This window comes from Vulpes lagopus, chromosome 6, assembly GCF_018345385.1.
Source record: "Vulpes lagopus strain Blue_001 chromosome 6, ASM1834538v1, whole genome shotgun sequence".
Lineage (NCBI taxonomy): Eukaryota > Metazoa > Chordata > Mammalia > Carnivora > Canidae > Vulpes > Vulpes lagopus.
The window spans coordinates 8,099,574-8,121,740 of NC_054829.1; the positions used below are offsets into that span (position 1 = coordinate 8,099,574).

At 35.4% G+C, this 22,167-nt stretch overlaps 1 protein-coding gene across 3 annotated transcripts in view; it reads right to left on the reverse strand.

The window, feature by feature from the left end:
* Positions 1–689: 689 nt before the first annotated feature.
* Positions 690–22,167, reverse strand: part of PAPOLA (poly(A) polymerase alpha) — a 58,020-nt gene continuing 36,542 nt past the window's right edge. The window contains exons 15-22 of one of the 3 annotated variants that reach the window (XM_041757720.1): positions 21,893–22,002; positions 18,043–18,164; positions 13,892–14,034; positions 10,938–11,038; positions 10,503–10,723; positions 6,823–6,885; positions 4,909–4,983; positions 690–2,845 (exon numbers count right to left, since the gene is read on the reverse strand). In XM_041757720.1, the coding sequence (XP_041613654.1) occupies positions 2,750–2,845; positions 4,909–4,983; positions 6,823–6,885; positions 10,503–10,723; positions 10,938–11,038; positions 13,892–14,034; positions 18,043–18,164; positions 21,893–22,002 (931 nt within the window). In that variant the 3' untranslated portion in view covers positions 690–2,749. The remainder of the gene's footprint in view (positions 2,846–4,908; positions 4,984–6,822; positions 6,886–10,502; positions 10,724–10,937; positions 11,039–13,891; positions 14,035–18,042; positions 18,165–21,892; positions 22,003–22,167) is intronic. The other 2 variants (XM_041757721.1, XM_041757722.1) reach the window with 2 other exon arrangements.

Genomic DNA, 22,167 nt, shown 5'->3' on the forward strand with positions numbered 1-22,167 from the left:
AGGAAATATGCACAACTGCATGTCCATTAAGCCCAGTGACTTTTAACCTTAGAAGGTCTACCTCCACGCAAAGCACTTAAGATAGCCATACTCAGGAGTTGGCCATGACAAACATACAAAGCAGTTCCCTCCTAACCCAGTACTTAAACATGCAATGTTGAGCACTTGGGGGTTTACGAAAAGCAATATCTGATCTGGGTTTAGTAAAATGAGAAACAGAAGATCCTGGCCAGTTTGTGGTCTATAATCCTAAATTCACTGAAAAACAACAGTGCCACCTGCTGACAAAGAAAGAAAGCACCAACTGCACTGAAAACTTTGAAAAGGGAATCATAATCAGCAGTACGCGGTCTACATGCACAAAACAATATAGAAAAGGCATAGAGTCTACTGTACACAAAATAAGTACTGTAGACAATGGGACAGCTGAGAGTGAGTTATTAACTACATTTACGTTTTCCTCCTAAATGATCTTTTACATGAAAAATAGGGATCACAGAAGTTATCGATTAATACAAGGCTGCCACTAACAGCCTAAATTATCCGGAAGCAAGTCTTTTCTAAATTTAAGTAAATTCTTTTTGCAAACCTTCATTTACGGCCATACTATAAACTCATAAAGTAGAACCAATTGATCACTGAAAAAAACAAGAGAAATAAGGTAAGTCAAAAGAAACCAGCCAAATGTGTATTGTGCTGTTTTTTTTTTTATTGTGTTTTCAATGGAGAAATACATCATCTGTTTACAAAATAGCTCTTGAAAAATACAAGGAGTACAGATACTATAAAACAAAGCAAACTCCAGTCATGAGACACTACATACATCATGCGAAAGCAACAGTCTGATCTCCAGGTTATGAAAACTAGAATTAAAAAGTCACTACACAGAAAAGGTCCAAGTTTCCAGCTTGGCAAAACTTGGGTGCAGTTACATGAAACGTTTAATAAACTGAATTTTTTTCCCCAATGTGTAAACAAAATGACAAGACTAAATCTGTGCCTGGCAATTTCAATCTAACTCTGAAGCTACACAAAACACACAGACACCTTGTACACTTCACCTGTTAGCATGACCATCTGTTTGTCTTAGGTGGTGGGAGGAAGGGCAAGGTGAGTGTGCGGAGCGAAGATGTGGGAAGCAGAAACACTGTCTACTAGACATCATAAGGTACGGTGAAAAGAAAGCCTCAATTAATGCATAGCCTAAGGGGAAAGACTACACTCCAACTTTGGAAAATTAATTTAGAAGGACAGGGGAAGAGTTTTAAGTAACTGCAGTTTGACATGAAAAATGCACATGTGATAGAATGGAACACAATGGAAGATTCATAAACATGCTCATCAGAAAATCTGTTAGGTCTGCTTTGTCCAGATTAGGAAAGAATAAGTTTATCAACATCTGGCACCCCTCATACTTCGTGAAGATGGATGCTCTGCTGCTTAATTATGAGGACTTCTTTTCTTTGCAGAAAGGAATTCCTAATCTATTGATCGGATAAAACAAAATGAAAAAGGAGTAGAGAGCTGACTAGATGCCAAGTGCTTGCTAGAAGTGATTTTTAAAATGTTTCTACATGTAAAATTTACTGACAAATTTTGGTCAACCATTTTAAAAATAAAAATCCATTTAAAATTCTTGGAGAAAATGCCTTTTTGCCCACATGTTTAAAATTGAAAATCAACTTTACTACAGAGAGTTCTGTGGAGTGTACAAAATTCCGCATGTCCAGAGATCAAATGGCCGTCCCAGATAGGGCATCATGTTCCACACACATTTTTTTTAGTCACCCTAAAGTTTCAGCCACGGGACTGAAATTTAGTGTTCTCTGCCATGTGGCCACAGGATCATTGGTTTCACATCATGGCTTAAGAAAATACTGGCATTTTGTTTCTTATGAAATTAAGTTCTATCTTATGCATACAAGCAAAAAGGGAAAAAAGAAAAGGGGGAAGGGGGGCAAAAAGCTTTGTTTCAAAGACAACAGATTGAAGGCCAAAGAATATAGAGCTTTAATAAGCTCAAAGAAAAATATTTGCTGGCTGATCGCTGATTTGTATGCACTCTAAACAATTCTATAAATAAAACCAATATATCATTTCTTAATCATGACCCCATCAAAACCAACTATTTCCTAATTATCCTTTCAATGTCAAATATATACCCTAGAGTTGACATTTCATTTTTAAGGGTTGCAGCTCCCACACAGGGACCGAACTAGATGTCCTCTTATCCTTTCTCTGAAGAACAGTACGCCACTGCACAATGGTATCCAATTTGAAGACTAATGGTAAAGGAAATCTTTCAGGAAAAAATGAAAATCCATCAAGCTGAAAATCTAAAATTAGTTATACTTTTCTAATAAAAAAATACATAAAAGTGCATCATCGAACAAGGAATTCTTATGCCAGTTTGTATTGCAAATTTTCCAAACAATGCATCAAACATAAACCCAATCCAGATGTCAATTATGGATACAAATATAACTTGAGGTGTTTTTTTTTTAAAGGCAGTAATTTTTTGAAATAGTTAATGCAACTGTTGCTAACACAATAATAATAGTACTCCTGGCTTCACATACTAACCTGGACTTCCGATCAAGTGCTGATTAGCCCAGTAAGGGAGGTCACAAAAAAAACCTAAATCCATATTCAGTCATTTCTAGTCTTGTACCCTCCATGCTCCTTTTTTAGCATTTGAAGACAACAGGTTGAGTTGGCAGATATTGTTTATGGACCCCTGAGGTTGTTTTTACCGATTCAATCTCAGTTTTATTGAATTCTTGATAACAGGAATAGGATTTGCAGGGAGAGCAGGGATATCAGAAAGGTCTGTACTGGATGTTTTCTGAGAACGAAAGCAAAGAACACAACATTGTTCAAAGCACTGTAACTTAAAAATAAGATTTACTTTCCACTGCTTTAGTTTCTAAGACATGGATGGGACCTTACCATAGGAGTATTAAAACTTTAAAGAGAAACAAGAATGAAGTGCAAATGTAACTATTACTATAAAATTATTTGTTCTACACTTGTAATTGTCAAATAATAGGAGTATTTTAGCAATATACAGATAATTCCCAAGTAATTTTAAAATGCAGCTTTTACAGACACACTCCTCTAAGAATGACCTGTCGTATAATTGCTAAAGTCATGTTAAACTGTATTTACTTGTAGTAACACTCACAGCTGTAATATTAATTGGTGCTGGAGCACCCCCATGTGGGAGAACACTTAAAGTTCATCTCACACACAGAAGCAGCAGTTACCAGGACATTATTTTCCCACCTTATAAACTATAAAATTAAACCTATACAACTCAGTACTGATTTAGTTATTCTAAATTTTAGGAAAACTCCATGTTAAAAAAGATTAAATTGTATGCCTTCTTTAACATTCAAAAACAGAGATAAATTTTTAAATGTTTTATTATGGGAAATTCCAAGCATCCACATAAGTAGAGCGCATTCTACAGTGAATCCCTTGTAGCCATTACCAAGCTTCGCCAGCAGCCCAACCAGAGCCATCCACCGTCCCCCCACCTTCACTCCCACGCTTACTCTGAAGCAAATCCCAGAGATGCTACCATTTTGTCTGTATCTCAAGTTATCTCAAAACAATAAGGATTCTTTGTTACACACAGCCACATTGTAGTCATCTCCCCAGAAAGAAATATACTCCTTTTAACACCAAATATAGGGATGTATATATATATTTTTTTATTCCATATCATCACTCTTTTTATTAACTGGTGATTTTTCTCTCAATGGCTCTACAAATCTCTCCACCAGAAATTAAGTTCTACCTCACCATAAAAATACAAAAAGGCAAATACCCATGAGTACTCATCACCATGGGAATGAACAAACTTAAGATAAAACTATGAAAACAGTTCCCTGGAGTAATGTGGCAGGCCAAAAGACGTGTAGTCACATACAGGAGCCGAAAACTGATAGACTACTTTGTCCACGTATCAACGCAAAGCACATTTCCTCGTGCTGTTTTAGTTACTTCCTCCATCCCAAATTTGTATTAGATCAAAGGTATGGAAATAAAAGACATTTCAGAAAGTCACCATGGTATTTCTCTCTTTAGAGGCTATGAGGGTTAATAGTTAGCAAAAACACATTTTAAAATTATCACATTAAAATAACTCTGAGATACAAAGCAGCAAAATATCACTGCCTCAGTTCAGCAGCCTCACTGTGAGCAACAATGATCTGAGGGGTCTTGCAGAGTCACCAGGTCAATGGCTACTTAAAATATTTATTTTGTGTCAGAGTGTGACCTAGACTTTGAAGTATGCTCAATTTGAAAGGATTCAAAAAGAAAACCATTGTTTCACAAACAAAATGAAGGTTCACAATCAGTATTTAAAAAAAAGAAAAGATTCAAGGTGCCTACTGTATGCAAGAGGGACTATCACAGAATTTCTAGGACAAATGAAAAAATAATCTGAAAGAATTATGGGTTACATTAAATTAATAATTGAAAATCAGAAGTAAAATGTGAGACAAACACATTTCTAAAAGAAAAAAAAATCATTTTAACTTCACAAAAAGATCCACAAAGAATGGTTTTTAGTTCTGTCATGATTTAAAATTCACTCTTTGATCTGTAGGGAAAACCTCTATATGAATACTGCATACTGCGACTAGTGAGGATTTAAATAATTTGCAATATCAAATAATATATAAGGGGATGAGTTAAGCATCTTGACAGTGCCAAACAACGGTTCTATCAAATCTCGTGCTCTACCTTTAAACTACGATACACACATTGATAAGCTAGCAATTACTGTTATGGGGATCATTTTAATAGTCTTCTTCTGCATATGCTCATTTTAATTCATTACACCACACTAATCTTAACAACATTTATAAAACTCTCCTTGCTTTTTGCACTTAGTACCTGAGAGGCCAACAGAGAAGCCGCTGTGTGAATAGTTTCTGATTGAGTTGTACTTGTCTCTGTATCAAGTTGTTCCTGTGAGACAAAGAGGACGGGGGAGGAAAGAGACTTAAAAAAGAATAAAAGAACATGACTGGGTTTGGTGGCTAATAAAGAAGACAACTTGGAAGACAGGAGGGTCAAGAGAAAGATGGGACCACATCACAAATCATCTAGCGAGCCTGGCCGCAGGCCGCCTCACCCTCATCACACACACATACATTTCTATGGGCCTACTTCAATTCTAGAGGCACAGAGTATCTTCTGACTTTCCAATGATCTCCAACTTGGACTTCTGGAGCAAATAATAATTAAAGACACACACAGGCACATTATGAAATGTTGCCCAGACAATAATGAACACACTACAAGCCCAAGCCCTTAACTATGTGAAAAAAACAAAACCCAGTAAACATTATAAAATAAAATTACCCACAAGGACAAAAACTGCTCCCACATCTTTAATTAAAAGAAGAAAAAAGTCCCTAAAACATTCCTCTATTTTTGTGGTTTCTCTTCCTCTCCTCAATAATCAATACACTACTCTTAAGTATGATCAGAAAATACAGGGCAAACCATGTCATTCCACTACTCTAAACGCTTTTAAAGTTGTGCACAAAACAAAATACTACATATAACACAAACAAATGAAAATAAACATGTAAAAATTTGAATTTCTATAAAACAATAAATATAGTAATAAAACAATGAAATGTCAATTTTCTCTTATGAAATGAAACAGGGTAAACAGGATGCAGGTAATAGAAATGGCAGTGCAGGCTTTCTGAAGCACAGACTGGCGTTGTGTGTCAAGTTTTTTAAAAGCAAGCATACTATCTGCCTCAGTAATCCTTTCATTAATTTATTCTAATAAATATAAATGGATAGCAGGGATTTAGCTAAAGTCAATACTATAGTAAGAAAGAAGAACTTCCTTTTTTTTTTAACAGAAACAACTGCTAACAATTAAACTGGTTGAACAAAGTAAGGCAATAGCCCTAAGAAAGCTATAAATATTTTATAAATTATATTATCAACAGGCACAAATTTTCCTGGTTTACAGAGTGAATAAAGATTTAAATGCAAAAGGCACTGGCATGTATGCCCAAATAAAGTCTATAAAAACACCAAAGAAATACTTGCAATTATAGGAATAATTTGGGAGGAGGAGGATTTCCAAATTTTCTACAATAAGAGGAAAAAATGTTAAAAAGCCTTCAGTACATTTCAATTTCTGAAAAAATAATATTTGAAGTCTAATATAGTTTGGCTAAACCACTCCCTCTCACCTCATCTACCTCATTCTCAAGCCCCATGCACCCCAGAAGGTTCTGGCAAGAACGGATTCTCTAAACATACCATACACTCACCCCAAGACTCAGATGACCATCTTGGACAGCCCCAAATCCTTACATATCCTTGAAGGACTACATCAAATACTACATGGTCCTTCTACAAAGCCTGTTACTACCATTTCTTCACTCAGAAATAACATTCCACTGGCTCCTGCCCCTCACCACCCCACAGTAGCCTCAATGATTTTGATCTCTGATAATGTAATAAGTTGCTTCTATATCTTATTTTCTCTACTTAATTATAAGTTTTTAAAGGCACAGGACATGCCTCACTCATCACCTTATTACATTCAGTGTCCACTCGGGCTACCTTGCATTTAGTAAGACCTCAAACACTTGAGAAATTAAATTTCAGCATCATAAATTAACATTCAAAAGGGACAAACACTTCTCTAAAAACAATACTGGAAACAATCTAAAACCTCTACAGAACAAAAGACAGTACAATATTCTAGAGACATTTCTAAAACATCTTCTGTACTCTTAATTGCGTATGTATTCCAAGGCTAAATTAGTATACCTTTGTTTCTGTTTTATCATGTCCACTCAAAGCAAGACAGTTAGCATCTTCGCTTGTTTCATCCTGTTTTTGAAAAAAAAAGCTTTATTCTCTAAAATGAACAATTTAGATTATTTGCCAATTAATGCTTTAATTGATAAAATTTTTTTAAATTATTAAGTAATTTAACCTGTAAGATCAACTATGACCTTAAAGTAGATCACTCGTTCACTTGAAAAAAAAATTTTAATGTAACATATTTAATTTGGCTTTGGTATCTTCCAAACTTAAGAAGAATATGAAGAAAGCTGTTACTATTGATCAACACCACCTAAAGTACATTCCTAAAATCACGAAGTTAATAAAAATTTTTTTTTGTAAGGAAGAGGAAAAAAAAGTTCTTTGATCAAACAATTTAGAAACCTGGAATACTATCACCCCCATTCTAGAAAATTTACATACGTATTAACACATTTTATAAAAGGTTTTGAGAAGTTCTATCAAGAATACCTCTTTAACTTTTCCCAAATTTAATTAACCACAGAATCCTCCTGCTTAGTAAAACTTGGTAACATCCTGAAGAACAGGAGGTTTGAGAAATGTTCTCTTCCTGTCTTAATTTTTTTAATTTGTTATCATTATATTCAAAAATAACTCATTTTCAGTAAAGAAGGGAAAGGAGAAGCCAAAAATGGCTACACTTTCCCATTCCTACAGTGACTTATAATTAACATCCCTTTAAGAAAAACTATTTAAAACTTAATTTCTCTGCTGTATTTACTAGGTAAAACTATCATTTTAAATGTGGCTTTATAACAAGACATAAAAACCATGTGAGATATAACGGTAACATAAACCAATTCTAAAAAGGACCTTATTTGTATCCTGCGAACATTATAAACCACGAACAGTAATTTGTCGTAACTGGGCAAATTTTAACCCTGACTCGATACGTTAACACTTTGGAATTATTGTTAATACTGGTAAATACGATGATATATGTGTGTGTGTGTGTGTACACACACACACACACACACATATCAATACACACACGTATATAGTGATAATATACTGCAGTTTGTTTTTCAGAAGTCTTTATCTTTAGATACACACAGAAATATTTATGGCTGAAATGATACGCCTGGGATTTGCTTCATAACAAGGGGAAAGGAAGTAGATGTGTAGATGAAACAGGCTGGCCGTAAGCTGTTAACTGCTGAAGCTAAGTGATGCAAACAGGACTGTACATTTTAATTTCGTACATGTTTGAAATTTTCCATAAGAAAAAGTTTAAAAATACATATATAGCATCATTTAACCATACAATCCAGGGCTAACATTTTTATTTCACATATTTGTAAAGCCTTCGCACATGATGCAAATTAAGCAGCAATATATGACCTAACCACACCTGAACCCCTCTTGTCTCTACACATTAGTGCATTATTAATTAAGACCAGTGTTTCTGGCTTACTAAAATTTCTAATACCAAGTACTCATTAATAGAGAATAAAAGACCTAGTTTGGGAGAGCTCCAAAATGAGGATTCGTAAATAATCTTCTCCTTTAGCACCATGAGATTTAGGCCTGGGTTCTAATCCTGACTGACTTTAATCAGCTTTATAAATGGAAAAGCCACTGAAACTCAAGATCTAAGATCTCTTCTATATCATAAAATTGGTTTTTTTGGTCAACTCCATGGAGCTGTGATAAACAAAACCCAGCCTGTGAGAAAACAAACAAACAAAAAAAAACTGCAAGGAAAAAAGGGAGGGAAATCTGTTTTAACAAATACTTAAGAGGAATCAATCAATAGCTGCACAGGGATCTTACCTAATTACAGAATGGAATGAACAAAAAGACATAAAAAATCAATGATGATACAATCAGGGTCGTTTGAGCAGTGTCTAGATACTTGATTCTTCTAAGTGGGACAAGTTTATTTTATTTATGCTTTTTTTTTTGTAATCCTTATCTTTTAGATACATGATTTTCAAAAAACTAATGAGATGATACAATGTCTGGATTTTCATCTCCATAGCCCAGGCAGAGGAAGATGGAAAAAGCCCAAAAATGAAGAATGCAGGGCCTGGCACAGCCCAGTGTAACTGAAGCTGCGCAGTGGGTACACAGGCCCAGGAAATGACTCTCTACTTGTGCACAGATTTAAAATTGTCCATATGAAGTTTAAAAATCCTATTCCTATTGCCTCTCCACCTAGACAGGAAACAGGAGTGTTTTCTATGACGTTAAGTGCAAATGAAACTACCAACACTGTGCCAGGATACCGGGAGTCAGAGCTCTCGGGAGCCATTAAGAGATTAAATCATCATCAGAAGTAAACAGAACGAATAGGCATCTATAGTTATGCTTACGTGTTCTTTACTACAATAAAGAAATGTCAATTCTGCAATGCTCTGTCACCTCCAAACAAGTATCAACAGACACAATGTGGAGTTCCACCAGAACCGGTACACTGTTAGGTTGCTGCATAACATAGTCATGTAGCACTGAGGGGTCTGAGAAAAAGATTCCCTGGCCTAACTCCTGAAGTCTCTGATTCAGTGTATTTGGAAGAGGCCGTAAAATCTCTATTAGAAGAGGAGAGAAAAAAAAATCACTCTGAAAAATTCTGATGTACAAGCAAGGCTCCAAATCTCTGCCTTAAAATAACTATGCAGATGGGTTTTCAGAATACATGTTATAAAGTATGATATAATATAATCATTCTTCATTCAGCATCATTAGTGACAAAATTCATCAAATTATCCATATTTAGTTAATAATGACTATATCCAAAAAAAAATCTAAACCAAAAGTCTTCAGAATAAGTTGGGAAATAGAACACTTACAAATGAATAACAATTATTTTTCACGATTACAGATCAAAACACTCCTATAAGAAAAATCCAGATTTTTTTTTTTCCCTTTCTAAAGAAACTTTGGTGACGTGAGTAAATTCATAAGTAACAAATTATCAACCAAAAATCAATGAAATTGGAGTTTTTGGACTGTCACATCTGGGACAATGATGACTGTACCACTAACAGGAAAACAACTGAGAGTGACTCCAGGGAGCAATGAAATTTAACAATTTAACTCACTTCTGTTTTGTATTTTCAAAGATACACCAGAATCAATGTACACTTTTAATGGTTTTCCTAAAATTATCTGAGACTTTGGCAAGGTAAACTGGCCACTATTAAAAGTTAAAGTATTGCTAGAAAATTTCCTGAAGGGTTGGAGGAAGTAATCATTCAAGGTCTCAAAATTAGTCTGACTTTGAAAATTCGGCCAGTTATTCAGTAAGAATTCCCTAAAAACCTCATATTCAATAACCCTGCAATACCACGTACAGTGTAAGAAACTCCAAAACTCCACTTGGATCACAGAACTGTGTCTGAATGGGCAACCAAAGAATCAGTACACCTAAAATATAATAGTTATGAGAGAATAAGAAATTGGGACGACATGCTAAACTGTGTTACAGACTTGATGAGCTAAGTTTATGTGAGAGGCACAGCTTTATGGAAGAGGTAGTCATCGAGAAGAGTAGGAAGGGTGAAGAGACTATGGCCCTAAACCACTACACTTAAACATTTTCTAAGAACTTTCTTCCTTTTACTTCTCAATTTTGGCTCACAAAGATTTTCTTCTACTAGACAGGCTGGTATTCCCATGGCTAACTAATATATAGATACCTCTTCTGTTTTGGTTTTCTTGGGACTCTCTTCTTTATGAGGTGAGGATGTCCTCTTGACTCCTACTATAGGATTAGGTATTTTTGTTGCTGCATTTCCTGAAGGTCTAGGTGGTGGGTTTACCAGACGTGTTGAAGAAACAACTCTGGAGACCGTAGGCTTTGGTGGTGGTGAAATGGCTGGTTGTGTGGCAGTTTGAGGAATGCTTTCACTCGATGTACCTAAGTAGATAAAGTACATGAACACATAAAAATTACAATAAATCCTATCAACAGAGGGTAAAGCTTTAGGTCTCCGAGTTTAATTTCACATCAATGATAATAGCATTAAAAAACTGAATTCAAACCACTTAATCAATAAAGCCATCTTTCAAAATAAAGGCTAAAGCCAAATATGGTGTAAGGATTCTCAAGCCTGTCAACCCCATCTCCTTACCCCCTGAGCTTTCAGTGGAATTTACTTGTGGCACAGAAACTTCAGTAGCCTGTGGGTTGGTCACAGATGCTGCTGTTACAGCTGGAGCAGGACTGTTTCTGCTATTTAAAAAAAAAAAAAAAAAAAGTAAAAAAAGTGACAAAGCAGAAGTATAAAATTCCGTAACAAAATTTAGTATGGGAAGTTATTTTCTAAAGGAAATGATTTTTTAGTTTTACTTCTATGTATACATCAGTAACTGACTTTATTTGATAAAATATAGCCAACAACCAAAAGCACACACACTCAAAAGCAGTGCTGTCCAACAGAACCCTCTGGAACAATGTCCTATAGCTGTGCTATCCAGTATGGTAGTTACTATATAGATGCAGCTACTCTGCACTTGAAATATGGCTGGCGAGAAACTGAATATTTAATTTTATTTAATATTAACAAATTTAAATCGCCACACATGGCTAGTGACATATTAAACAGGACAGTTCCAGAAACAATCTGTTCATATGATTTGGGGGAACAGACTTAACGGATTTGGGGTATAAGAAAATCCTGTCAAAGGCTATATAAGTAAGAAAATGGTCTGAGAAATAGAAAAAAGTTCTGCATATAAAATCTAAAGGTTTGTGACATCCCTAAAAGACCACCTAGTGGCCCAAATAAACAACAAAAGCTTTCAAAGACATCCCGTCTCTTCTGTGTTCTGGATCCTACTCCCTCCTATCATTTCAGGAAACTCGAATCATCCATCCTTTACTCTCCTTCCTCTTCAACTTTTCTGTCTCAAATAAATCTTATCACAGTTAAATAATCTCGTTTTAATTACTCCCTGAAAGAAAAATAAAAGCAGAAAGTCTTCTGTGGTCTACTCTCATTCCTTTGGCTGCAGCTTGCGCTCTCCAAGTGTGGATCAGTGATGCCATGACAAGGTGGAGACATGAAAGGACTTAGACTTTGGATGCCCATGTGCTATTTGCATGTAACCAGGGCAGTTTATTAAAGCTTTGGGAGTTCACAGGGCATCTGGGTGGCTCAGTCGATTAAGTGTCCAGCTGGTTTCAATTCAGGTCATGATCTTGGGGTCCTGGGATTGAGCCCCAAATCAGGCTCCATGCCCAGTGCACAGTCAGCTTTACATTCTCCTTCTGCCTCTGCCCTTGTCCCTCTTGCTCGTGCTCTCTCTCTCAAATAAATAAATCTTTAAAAAAAAAAAAAAAAGCTTTGGAGTTTATTGGTACATGAAAATAAATGAAAACAAGCACAGGTGATCCCACTCCCCCAGGGAAAATACCAAGATGGAACAAAGACTGTGAAGAGGGCCCTCAAGGGCACATACATCTAATGATTTAAACAGAAAGAGAGAACTGGCCAAAGAACAACTATAGATGAAAGAAGAAAACCAGAAAGAGCTAGCAAAATGGCTAGTGAATAAATACTCAAAATTTGCTAAGCAAATATACAATTATAAATTTACAATTCAGAAGTCTTATTTACAGAAGTTATTTAGTATTACATAAGAAACTAATATCATTTAAACTTCTGAAGTTACTTCACACATACACTTATTTTATGTAAAGTGCGTAAACTCAAAGTATAAAACTTCTTTCTATAAAAATTCCTTTGAAGATCCCCCGGAATTTCCATTAAAAAAAAAAAAGATTCAAGGAAACACTGTAAAAATCTATAGAAGTTAAATATAAAATATGGCTTTTTGCATTCTAGTTGACACCACAGCCATGTATTTCTTTCATAACAAAAATGTTTAGCTTTGCTGAATATTTTTAAAGACACTTAGTTCTTTTTTTTTTTTTTTTAAATTATTTATTTGAGAAAGAGAGATAGCCAGAAAGAGTATAAGCAGAGGGAGAAGCAGGCTCCCCACTGAGCAGGGAGCCCGATAAGTGGATTGATCCCAGGACCCTGGGATCATGATCTGAGCCGAAGGCAGATGCTTAATGGACTAAGCCATCCAGGTGCCACAAAAGACACTTAATTCTTTTAAAAAAAAAAAAAAAAAAAAAAAGCAGCAGCTTCCTGTAACTAAAACCAGCCCACAGAGACCTTCACTTTTTAGAAGGCCCCTAGTATTTCCAAAGATCTGTTCCCCTGCTACACAGATATAAGTAGCTCCAGGACAGAAAGGTGATTTTTGTCCCTCTTGTCCATTCCCCTTAGCACACCAGTTCACTGGAAGCAGGTAGAAGCCTCAGTATAGATCCTTCTTGACCTAAGATGGGGTTACATACCATTAAACCCATCATAAATTAAAAGATCTGAAGTCAAGAATGCATTTAATACATAAAACCACCTACCAAACACCACAGCTTAGCCTAGCCTACCTTAAACATGCTCAGGACACTTATGTTAGCCTACAATTGGGCAAAATCACCCAACACAAAGCCTATCTTCTAATAAAGTGCTGTCTATCTCCTGTAATTTATTAACACTATACTGAAAGTGAAAAATAGAATGGCCATTTGGTGCAGAACGGTTTTCAGTATGGCTGCTGACCCTGTGAGCACAGGGCTGAAAGCAAATAGCAGCTCGCTGTTACTGCCAGGCATCACAAGACACTATGGTACAGTATACTGCCAGCCCTGGTCACAATTCAAACTTCAAAGTATGGTTTCTACTGTGTAGTGCTTTTGCACCACAGTAAAGTAAAAAAATCTTAAGTTAAACGATACATGTCAGAGACCTTTTATGAAATTTGAGGGATCACGGTACTAACATTTATTCGTATCTGAATTAAGATATACCTGTCCCGAAAAGGGAATACAAGTATGACACAATAGGACAAAAAAAAAATTACTTTCCCCCTAAAATAAGTTTAATTGCTATATTTAAAAAAATTAGAAGATGGAATAAAAACAATATTCTAAATAGGTGACTTTAACAAGAGGATTCAGCAGGTATGTTTAGTGAATAGCCACTCCAATTCGTTCCCTTGTTTGCCTTACCCCTGAGAGCTGCCAGAACTGTTCAATGGACTGGTCTTCATAGCACTAGTAGGTGAAGGCACAGACATGCTGTTATCACTGTCCATAGACAAGTCGAGGCTGCTGTCATTCAGAGGTGTCAATCTGACACCTTCCGTTGAATGCTGCAATTAATAAAATATTTAGTCAAATATATCTTTATTTTACCCGGATCTTTGAAACACAAACATAGTACTTATATAAATGATTTCTACTACAAAGCAAAAATCAGTAAGTTCATGAAAACTCACAAGTGTCATGGTGAACTTATAAGGCAAAAATTTGGTAGACACATCCTTCCTGACTTCTAAGAGGCCTGACTACACTACAGTTCTTCCAAGGGAGACAAAAAAGGACAAAGGAATGCTACATTAGACATACACACTCTTCATAAAACAGACTGCACACTAAAAAGCACTATAATATGAAAAGACATGGATCTTAAATCAGAGAACTATAAATATATAGAAACATATATATTAGGAAAAAAGTCTTAATGATAAACACTATACTAGCAATGAGTATTTCTAGCTTTTGGGATTATGACCAATTTTTTTAAATCAATTTTCAATTATTCTACAATCCACATAAAATTGTGTGATTTCAAAAAAAACTATCAAGTATAGTGTAGTACCACTTCTAACATCTGTAAATCAATTCTCTCTCAAATAACTAAAGGCTCTCTCAAAAGCGAGAATTTCTGCTCTTCTGACTGCCAACTCAGAATTCTAACATGGTTACATTTAATAGTATAAATTATCCTGAGAAAATAAAGCAGAAATAATCTTCTGAAAGTAAAATCTAATATCCCCATGTAAACCCTAATGCTAGTCCTGCTTCTTAAAAATCAAAGCATTTAAAATGTTACTTAACCTAGAAAAACCAAAATAAGGCTTAAATTACAAATGTTTCTGTGAGGGGAAGTTGATTTCTAAAGAACTTAGTTTCCATTTCTACAATCAATCGTACTACAGTATCAAATTGATTTCTTCATTTTTTTCCAGAATCCTTTTTAGCCTTGATGCTCCGTTTACCTACAGAAACATTTTAATAGAAATGACTGCATTACTGACAAAAACCCATACCCCACACGTGTGTGTGTGTGCACACTCTCTAGTTCCCCAAATTCAAGACATCCTTTGATCTACACTACAGAAATTACTGTTGTACATAAATCAATACTGATCAAATGGGAAAGATGAGATTTGGCAGAAGGGAGAGGAAGAGAGAGTAATGCCACTTATTTATGAAGTCAGTCGTGAAATGAATTTTCTAATGAGCTTTTTCCTACACAAAAATGCTACCAATTTCACTCTCCACAAGACAAGGATTTGTACAGTAAGTAAATTACCCTCAATCCTACATAGTTACCTGCCTGACCATGTGATCAAACATCTGTGAGACAACAGGGCACAGCTGAGGATGATCTGTGAACCTCAAGGTTTTAGCTGGCTGCTCTGCTTTTGCCTGTGTTTATATCAAGTTTACCACAAGAGACTTCAATGCCAAAACATCATAAATGTTCTACCCAAACTTTCTAATAAAAGATAAAGACAGAGCATACTACAGAGAGAAATAAACACACATGCTTTATACTGAGACCTAGGTCCAAATCACACCTACTATACAGCCCTGGGCAAGATTATTAGCCACTTTGTTTCTTCTATAAATGACAATACCTGTGGATTGTTGTATCATTAAATATAGAAAAACATTCATACAGTGCCTTGCAAAGAGCAGCTGACAAAAGAAAGCTATTAATAAGAGTCTCAGAGAAAAGATTCATGGATCTAGATTTCTATATACCACTTCTGAAAACAAGAAAGTGCTGCTTTACTAGTGGCAACTTAGAAATAATCCAAATGATGTCAAATAAAGGACAGACCTAATCATACTGTAGCCATACAAAGAAATACCAAGCAGCCAGGTAGTGTTTGTGATATAACATAATCTGGAGACATAATAAGCACCCAAAGAGCAGCACCACAATCATCAAAAACCTTTTAAAGGGATCCCTGGGTGGCGCAGCGGTTTAGCGCCTGCCTTTGGCCCAGGGCGCGATCCTGGAGACCCAGGATCGAATCCCACGTCAGGCTCCCGGTGCATGGAGCCTGCTTCTCCCTCTGCCTATGTCTCTGCCTCTCTCTCTCTCTCTCTCTCTCTCTGACTATCATAAATAAAAATAGAAAAAAAAAAAAAAACCTTTTAAAGATACATATGATATGTGGAAAATTTCTATGTAGAAATACACACTGATATGTGAAAAGTAGCTGATGAGAATACAGTTAAGCTTTATTCGATAAATACAATGTTTGGACTAAAAAATTTCTGATCACTAAGAATTCTTATTATATTCCAAAAGATTTAGATAGATAGTATCTTAATAGAATAAAATGTATTTAAACTATACTTTCATTGCTCCAAATATGAACAATGATGCAAACAGGAGTTTTAAAAAGGTAATCTAGGGGTGCCTGGTGGCTCAGTTAGTTGAAGCGTCTGCCTTCTGCTCAGGTCATGATCCTGGAGCCCTGCGATCGAGTCCCACATTGAGCTCCCTGCTCAACGGGGAGTCTGCTTCTCCCTCTGCCCTTTCCCCTGCTCCTTCTCTCTCAAGTAAATAAAATATTTAAAAATAAATTTAAAAAAAAAGGTAATCTGAGAATTAAGGGTTCTGGAAAATCTAATTACCTCAGTTATAGCTGTGTTAATACAATAGAAATATACTAGTTAAGTGTTAAAGAATATAACAATCTATTTACATTCACTTCTGAAATCACACAAAAATATTTATATATTTTTACATGTAGAAAATACATACTTAAGTATGGCTGCTAAAACTCATAACACCAAGGGACAATCAGAGGACAAATGTCTGACTTGACACTTTAGTTTAAAAATAAAATTCCTCAATTGTAAACTTTATGTATATTTTATGACAAATGAAATGGCTTAAGAACAGCACATTTTTGCCACTTTCTAGATTATTTAGTTAACTCCTAAAAACATTAGGTTGAGAAGAAAACAAGCCACATAAAAGCTTTAATGCACTAAGTTACTTTAAAAATGAAAATGCCTTTGAAAACTGCATTTTAGAGCAAAATAAAAAAGCAAGTACCTCTACCCCCAAGTTATGGTGATAACAACAGAAACAAATATGAGCATTCGTTATGTGCCAAGCACTAGTCGAAGCCATATTGTATGGGTATTGACTCATTCCATCCTCATAAAATACCTAATGAGGTAGGTAAAAAATGTTATCTCCCTTTTTGAGAAGCAGCTAATCAAGAACATGGTGTTTGTTATATAACTGGCCCAACTCTCACAGCTGGGAAGGGGTGTACTCTGAAATCAACCCAGCTCTTGCCCTTGACTTAGATGCTTATACCATTATATATGCTATGCTTTTCTTTCATATTCTCTTAAATAATATAATCTTTTATATTTTTTAGGCTTGTAAACCTTATAAAATTATTAGATAGTACATATTCATCAGAACCTTATATGTCCTCTCTAAGTCCAACTAAGAAAAACATAGGTGCAAGTTATTCAATAGGAAGCACTATTACCAGGAACAACATACTATAAAACATTAACTCTGGTCACCTCTTTGTGATCTTCTATCCGATAACTGGATTTTTCAATAATATACATGAAGAATTCTTAACAAAATAAAGCCATTTTTCTAAAAAGCCACACAATTTACTTGATCCACATATAACCTAGGTTTACTTTTTAAAGGAAAGTAAATTAGATACTTTTGTATTAAATGGATAAGAACAGAGGACTTTGAAAGAGACAAAGTTTACATAAAATAAAGAGGAAAGTAAATTAGATACTGATGTGAGTATTAAATGGATAAGAACAGAAGACTTTGAAAGAGACAAAGTTTACATAAAATAAGGATAGGAAGTAACACCACTAATCTATCTGAGGTCTGCAAGTATATGCAGGAAACACGACTGGGAGCAAGGTTTCACAGAGTGGAACTGCTGCCTGGAACAGATTTTTAAAATGCTATGATGTACTTCAAGCAGAACTTAAAATGATTCTAAGCGTTGGAGCTATTATCGATAGACTGAATACAGTAAAACATGTTACTAATCCTTTCGTTAAGTACATTCTACATTTACCTTTTTCTTTTTCTGGAGAACATGATTAGGTAGTAGTTGATGGAGTTGCTTTCTTTTTACATGCATTGCCGCAATTTTCATGTCCACCTCAAACATCTTGCTGTTTATTGCTTGCCTATAAACTACACAATTAGGAAATTGTTACAAGAAATAGAAACATTTTAACAAAGGCAGTAAAACTCACTCAGGAGAAGCCATTGTAAGTAGGGATCCTTTTCTATCAATCCTGTGCATGAAACTACTAGGCCAAAATTGATCTCTAATCTGACATAATCCATTGCTTGAACAAACTCTAAGTACCTTTTACCACAAGGTCTATATAATACATAGAAGCAAAAGTATACTAACTCTTCCAATGTAATTAGTCTTAAAATAAAAACTTCAAAGAGTAACTCTTTAAGAAACAACAGGACTGGGGAAAAAGGTTTCTTTATACCCTTTTATGCCACCACAATTATTTAAAATTCTAGCCCAATTAGGTAACAAATGCAGCAATTATTGACTAAACCTAAAAATACCTTTTCAAAAATATGCAAGATAAAACTTTAAGACAAGTAGTAACATCTTCTATTATAGAAATAACTCAAATAGGGGTGACAGGAACAAAAAGAAAATGCTAAAAATAAATTCATTCAAGTAAGTTCCAGAGAATCCCTAAATGGAAAAATCCATTCATTCAGTCATATGACAATTTATTGAGCACCTATACTATATCACACTGTTCTAGCCATAGGGGATACAGAAGAGATTGAGACCAAAAGAATTTCACACTGGGGAGCCTGGGTGGCTCAGTCAGTTAAGCCTCTGCCTTCTGCTCAGGTCATGACCTCAGGGCCCTATGACAGAGTCCCGCATCCCATTGGGCTCTCTGTTCAGCAGGGAATCTCCTTCTCCCTCTGCCCTTCCCCGCTGCTCATGATCACTCTCTAAAATAAATAAAATCTTTGAAGTATATATATTTTAAAAAAATTAAAAAACTACTTCACAGAGTCTACATTCTAGTAAGACAAACAGTAAACAGGAACAATCAAAGTAAAAAATTACCCCTATCAGATAATAGTGCTATGGAAAAAAAAAATAGAGTAGGGAAGACAAGCTTAGCCTGGAAACTGAGAAGACATCAAAATGGAGACTGAAATGAAAGTGAGGAAGTGAAAGAGATAAATGGTGGAACAGTATTTCAGCAGATCCAAGGTTAAGGGCAAAATTTCCTCAATTAAGCGGATGTTTGGAATGTTACAGGAACAACAAAAGGACCACTGGAGAAAAGGAAAAGGCAAGGTGCATAACCCCCTAAGAATAATTCTGAAATCGCCAAAGCTCCAAACATGTAAATTTTTCCTAAAATTGGCACCAAAACTCATCTGGCAACAACTAGCCTTGATCTAACCTTTTATCACTATTTGGTCTCTACCTTTGCTTAATATGAATCCTGAACAGTTCCCCAAAGAAATGTTACTGTCACTGACTACCAGATGTTGCTGCAAGCCCCACTAGGAATATTACTTACTAGCTTTATTACCTTTCTGGCTTCAAGACATATGGATAAAGGATTCTAAACTTACAACAGGAAATGAGACCAGACATAATAAGAAGGCCAAATCAGGTAAAATCTTGCACACCAGAGTAAGGAAGGACTTGGACTTCTTTCCAAAAGAAATTGGTAGCCATTACAAGTTTTAACAAAGGAAGGCATGATTTGGCTTAGTATCATTTTGGATGCTGACTGAGAATAACTATTATCCCGTTAATAGCTGGGCTAGGGCAAGCCAGGGAAACTAGTAATGCAAATACAACAGAGCAATGACAAATGAGCTTGGACTAGTGGGATAGCCGTAGAAATAGCCATTAGTAGCAGGAATCTCAAAAGACACTAAAAGTAGAGGCAAAAGGATTTTTTAATGCATTAACATCAAATTATGAAAAAAAAAAAAAAGTCAAAGAGGACTCCAAGATTTCTAGCTTGAACAACTACAGGGATACAGCTGCCAATACCTGAGATCAAAAAGATTTGAAGAGAAGTTGGAAGAGACCGGAAGTAAGAATTTGAGTACTGAACTTATTAAAATATTTGTTTTATTAGAAAATCCCACAAAGGGGGTGCCTGGGTGGCTCAGTCAGTTAAGCATCCGCCTTCAACTCATGATCTCAGGGTCTCTGCTCAGAGGAGAGTCTATTTCTCCCTCTCCCTCTGCCCCTCCTCCATGTATACACGCTGTCTCCTTCTCAAATTAAATCTTTAAAAAAAGAAAAAGGAAGAAAAGAAAAAAGACAGTCCTACAAAGCATTCCATTAAAATGTTTCAAGGTACAGGACAACTCAACATTTCCCTCCCAAAGTAACTAAAAATTCCTTGAAAATCCTGATGGTTCATTAGCACAATCTCTGATAAACAGCTCAATCTAGATGAGATGCACAAAAATGTTCTAATTCAAGTATCTCTACATGATTTGTTTACAGTCTAAGCTGACATCAAAATTTTTACTCTGGAAAATAACAGTTTTGTGATGTTCAGCAAGTGGAGTTACCACCCTCCAAATCACATCCTAAAAAATCTGTGTTTCTGTTGTTGTCACAGCTACTAAGGGTTACTACTTGCTGGGACACTAAATATTCTTCGGTGTTTCTCATGATAAAGAATTGTGCCATATTCCATTTATATTCCTAAAAATGAAAATCCTACTTATCAATTATTTGAACCAAGAAATCAATTCAATTTTCTATAAGAAAGAGTATTTTTCACCTGAATTTTCCAAGAAGGCAACTACCATGTGTCTCATTTACAGTTACCTTGTTTTAGTTGAAACTTTAACTGCTACTATATCACCAACTGCAAGGCTGCTGATGGTCATTCACAACAGACAGCTACCTGCACAGGAGCAGCTCCCAGATGTCACACTGTGAGGGATTCCACACACAGGTGCACCACCACCACCACCATCACCACCTCCCCCACCAACTACAGAAGTCAGGCCTTCTAGTCACTGGACGTGAGTATTTACATTCTCAAAGGCATACTCTTTTCCTTTTACTTCTTCTTCACACTTAGTATAGGACACTAACTTTTTAACAACTTGTACCACTTTCTGTCTCTCCTCTCAGGAGGTAAAAAAATTGTTAACGTAAAAAAAAAAATTGTTAATGTTAAATCCAAATGTTCTTAGGGGGAAAACTTATTGGGGACAAGTGAAAATGACACACACTAAAAATGTTTTTAATGGGGAGAAAAGGAGAGATGTTCGAAAGAAAACAAGAGTCCCTAAAGAGGATGTATATTCATAGTCTATGCGTTTATGCATAGTCACCATTGCCTTGAAAAGTTGTGCATCTATAAATATAGGCTTAGCTTCTGTGAACTACACCCACCATTTGTTCTTTAAACTTCTATCTCAGTTATACCTCAGGGTATAGATCAACCTGAAATGTAGCTCTAATCACCCTATTCTCTACCCATGAATCAATCAACACTTAAGTCTATATCTGACATAGAATAAAATTTCTTCACATCACCAAAAGCCTAGCTTTGTAAATATCTAAGGTTCACGATTATTGTGGCAGTCAGCAGACACAAATTCACTTTTTTACACAAATACTCATGTGGTTTCTAATTTCATAAATAATTGTGACCAAATTTAAAATGGTCCTACTTAACTTTAAATCTATAAAACAAAAAATCCTATGTATTAGACATTACTAAAACTAGTAACTAATCCAAATTAAGATTATTTTGATAATCATCATTCAATACTCCCAAGTAAATTAACAGTAATTGCAAATATCACTATGGTACACATGAAGACAAATTCAAATATGCAAGTTACATGATTTGATCATCCAAGAAGAGGTATACCTGTATCTGTGAAAGACTGAATATCATAGGTGAGATCAACACTGAGATTTTCAGAGTTTTCTGTTTTTTTAAACACTAACCCAATCACCCACATCGTGCGAAATTCTTCCCTGCAAAGTAAGAAAAGTGTTACTAGTTTATCAAGATTTCATGAAAATGTTGTCAATGTGGTTAACAACCTGACGTATGTGGAAAAACTTGGAATCCAAGTGTATAAGCAAACTAAGTTGAGTTCTAAACCTAAACTCCATCAAAACTCAAAGTCCTCCACCATA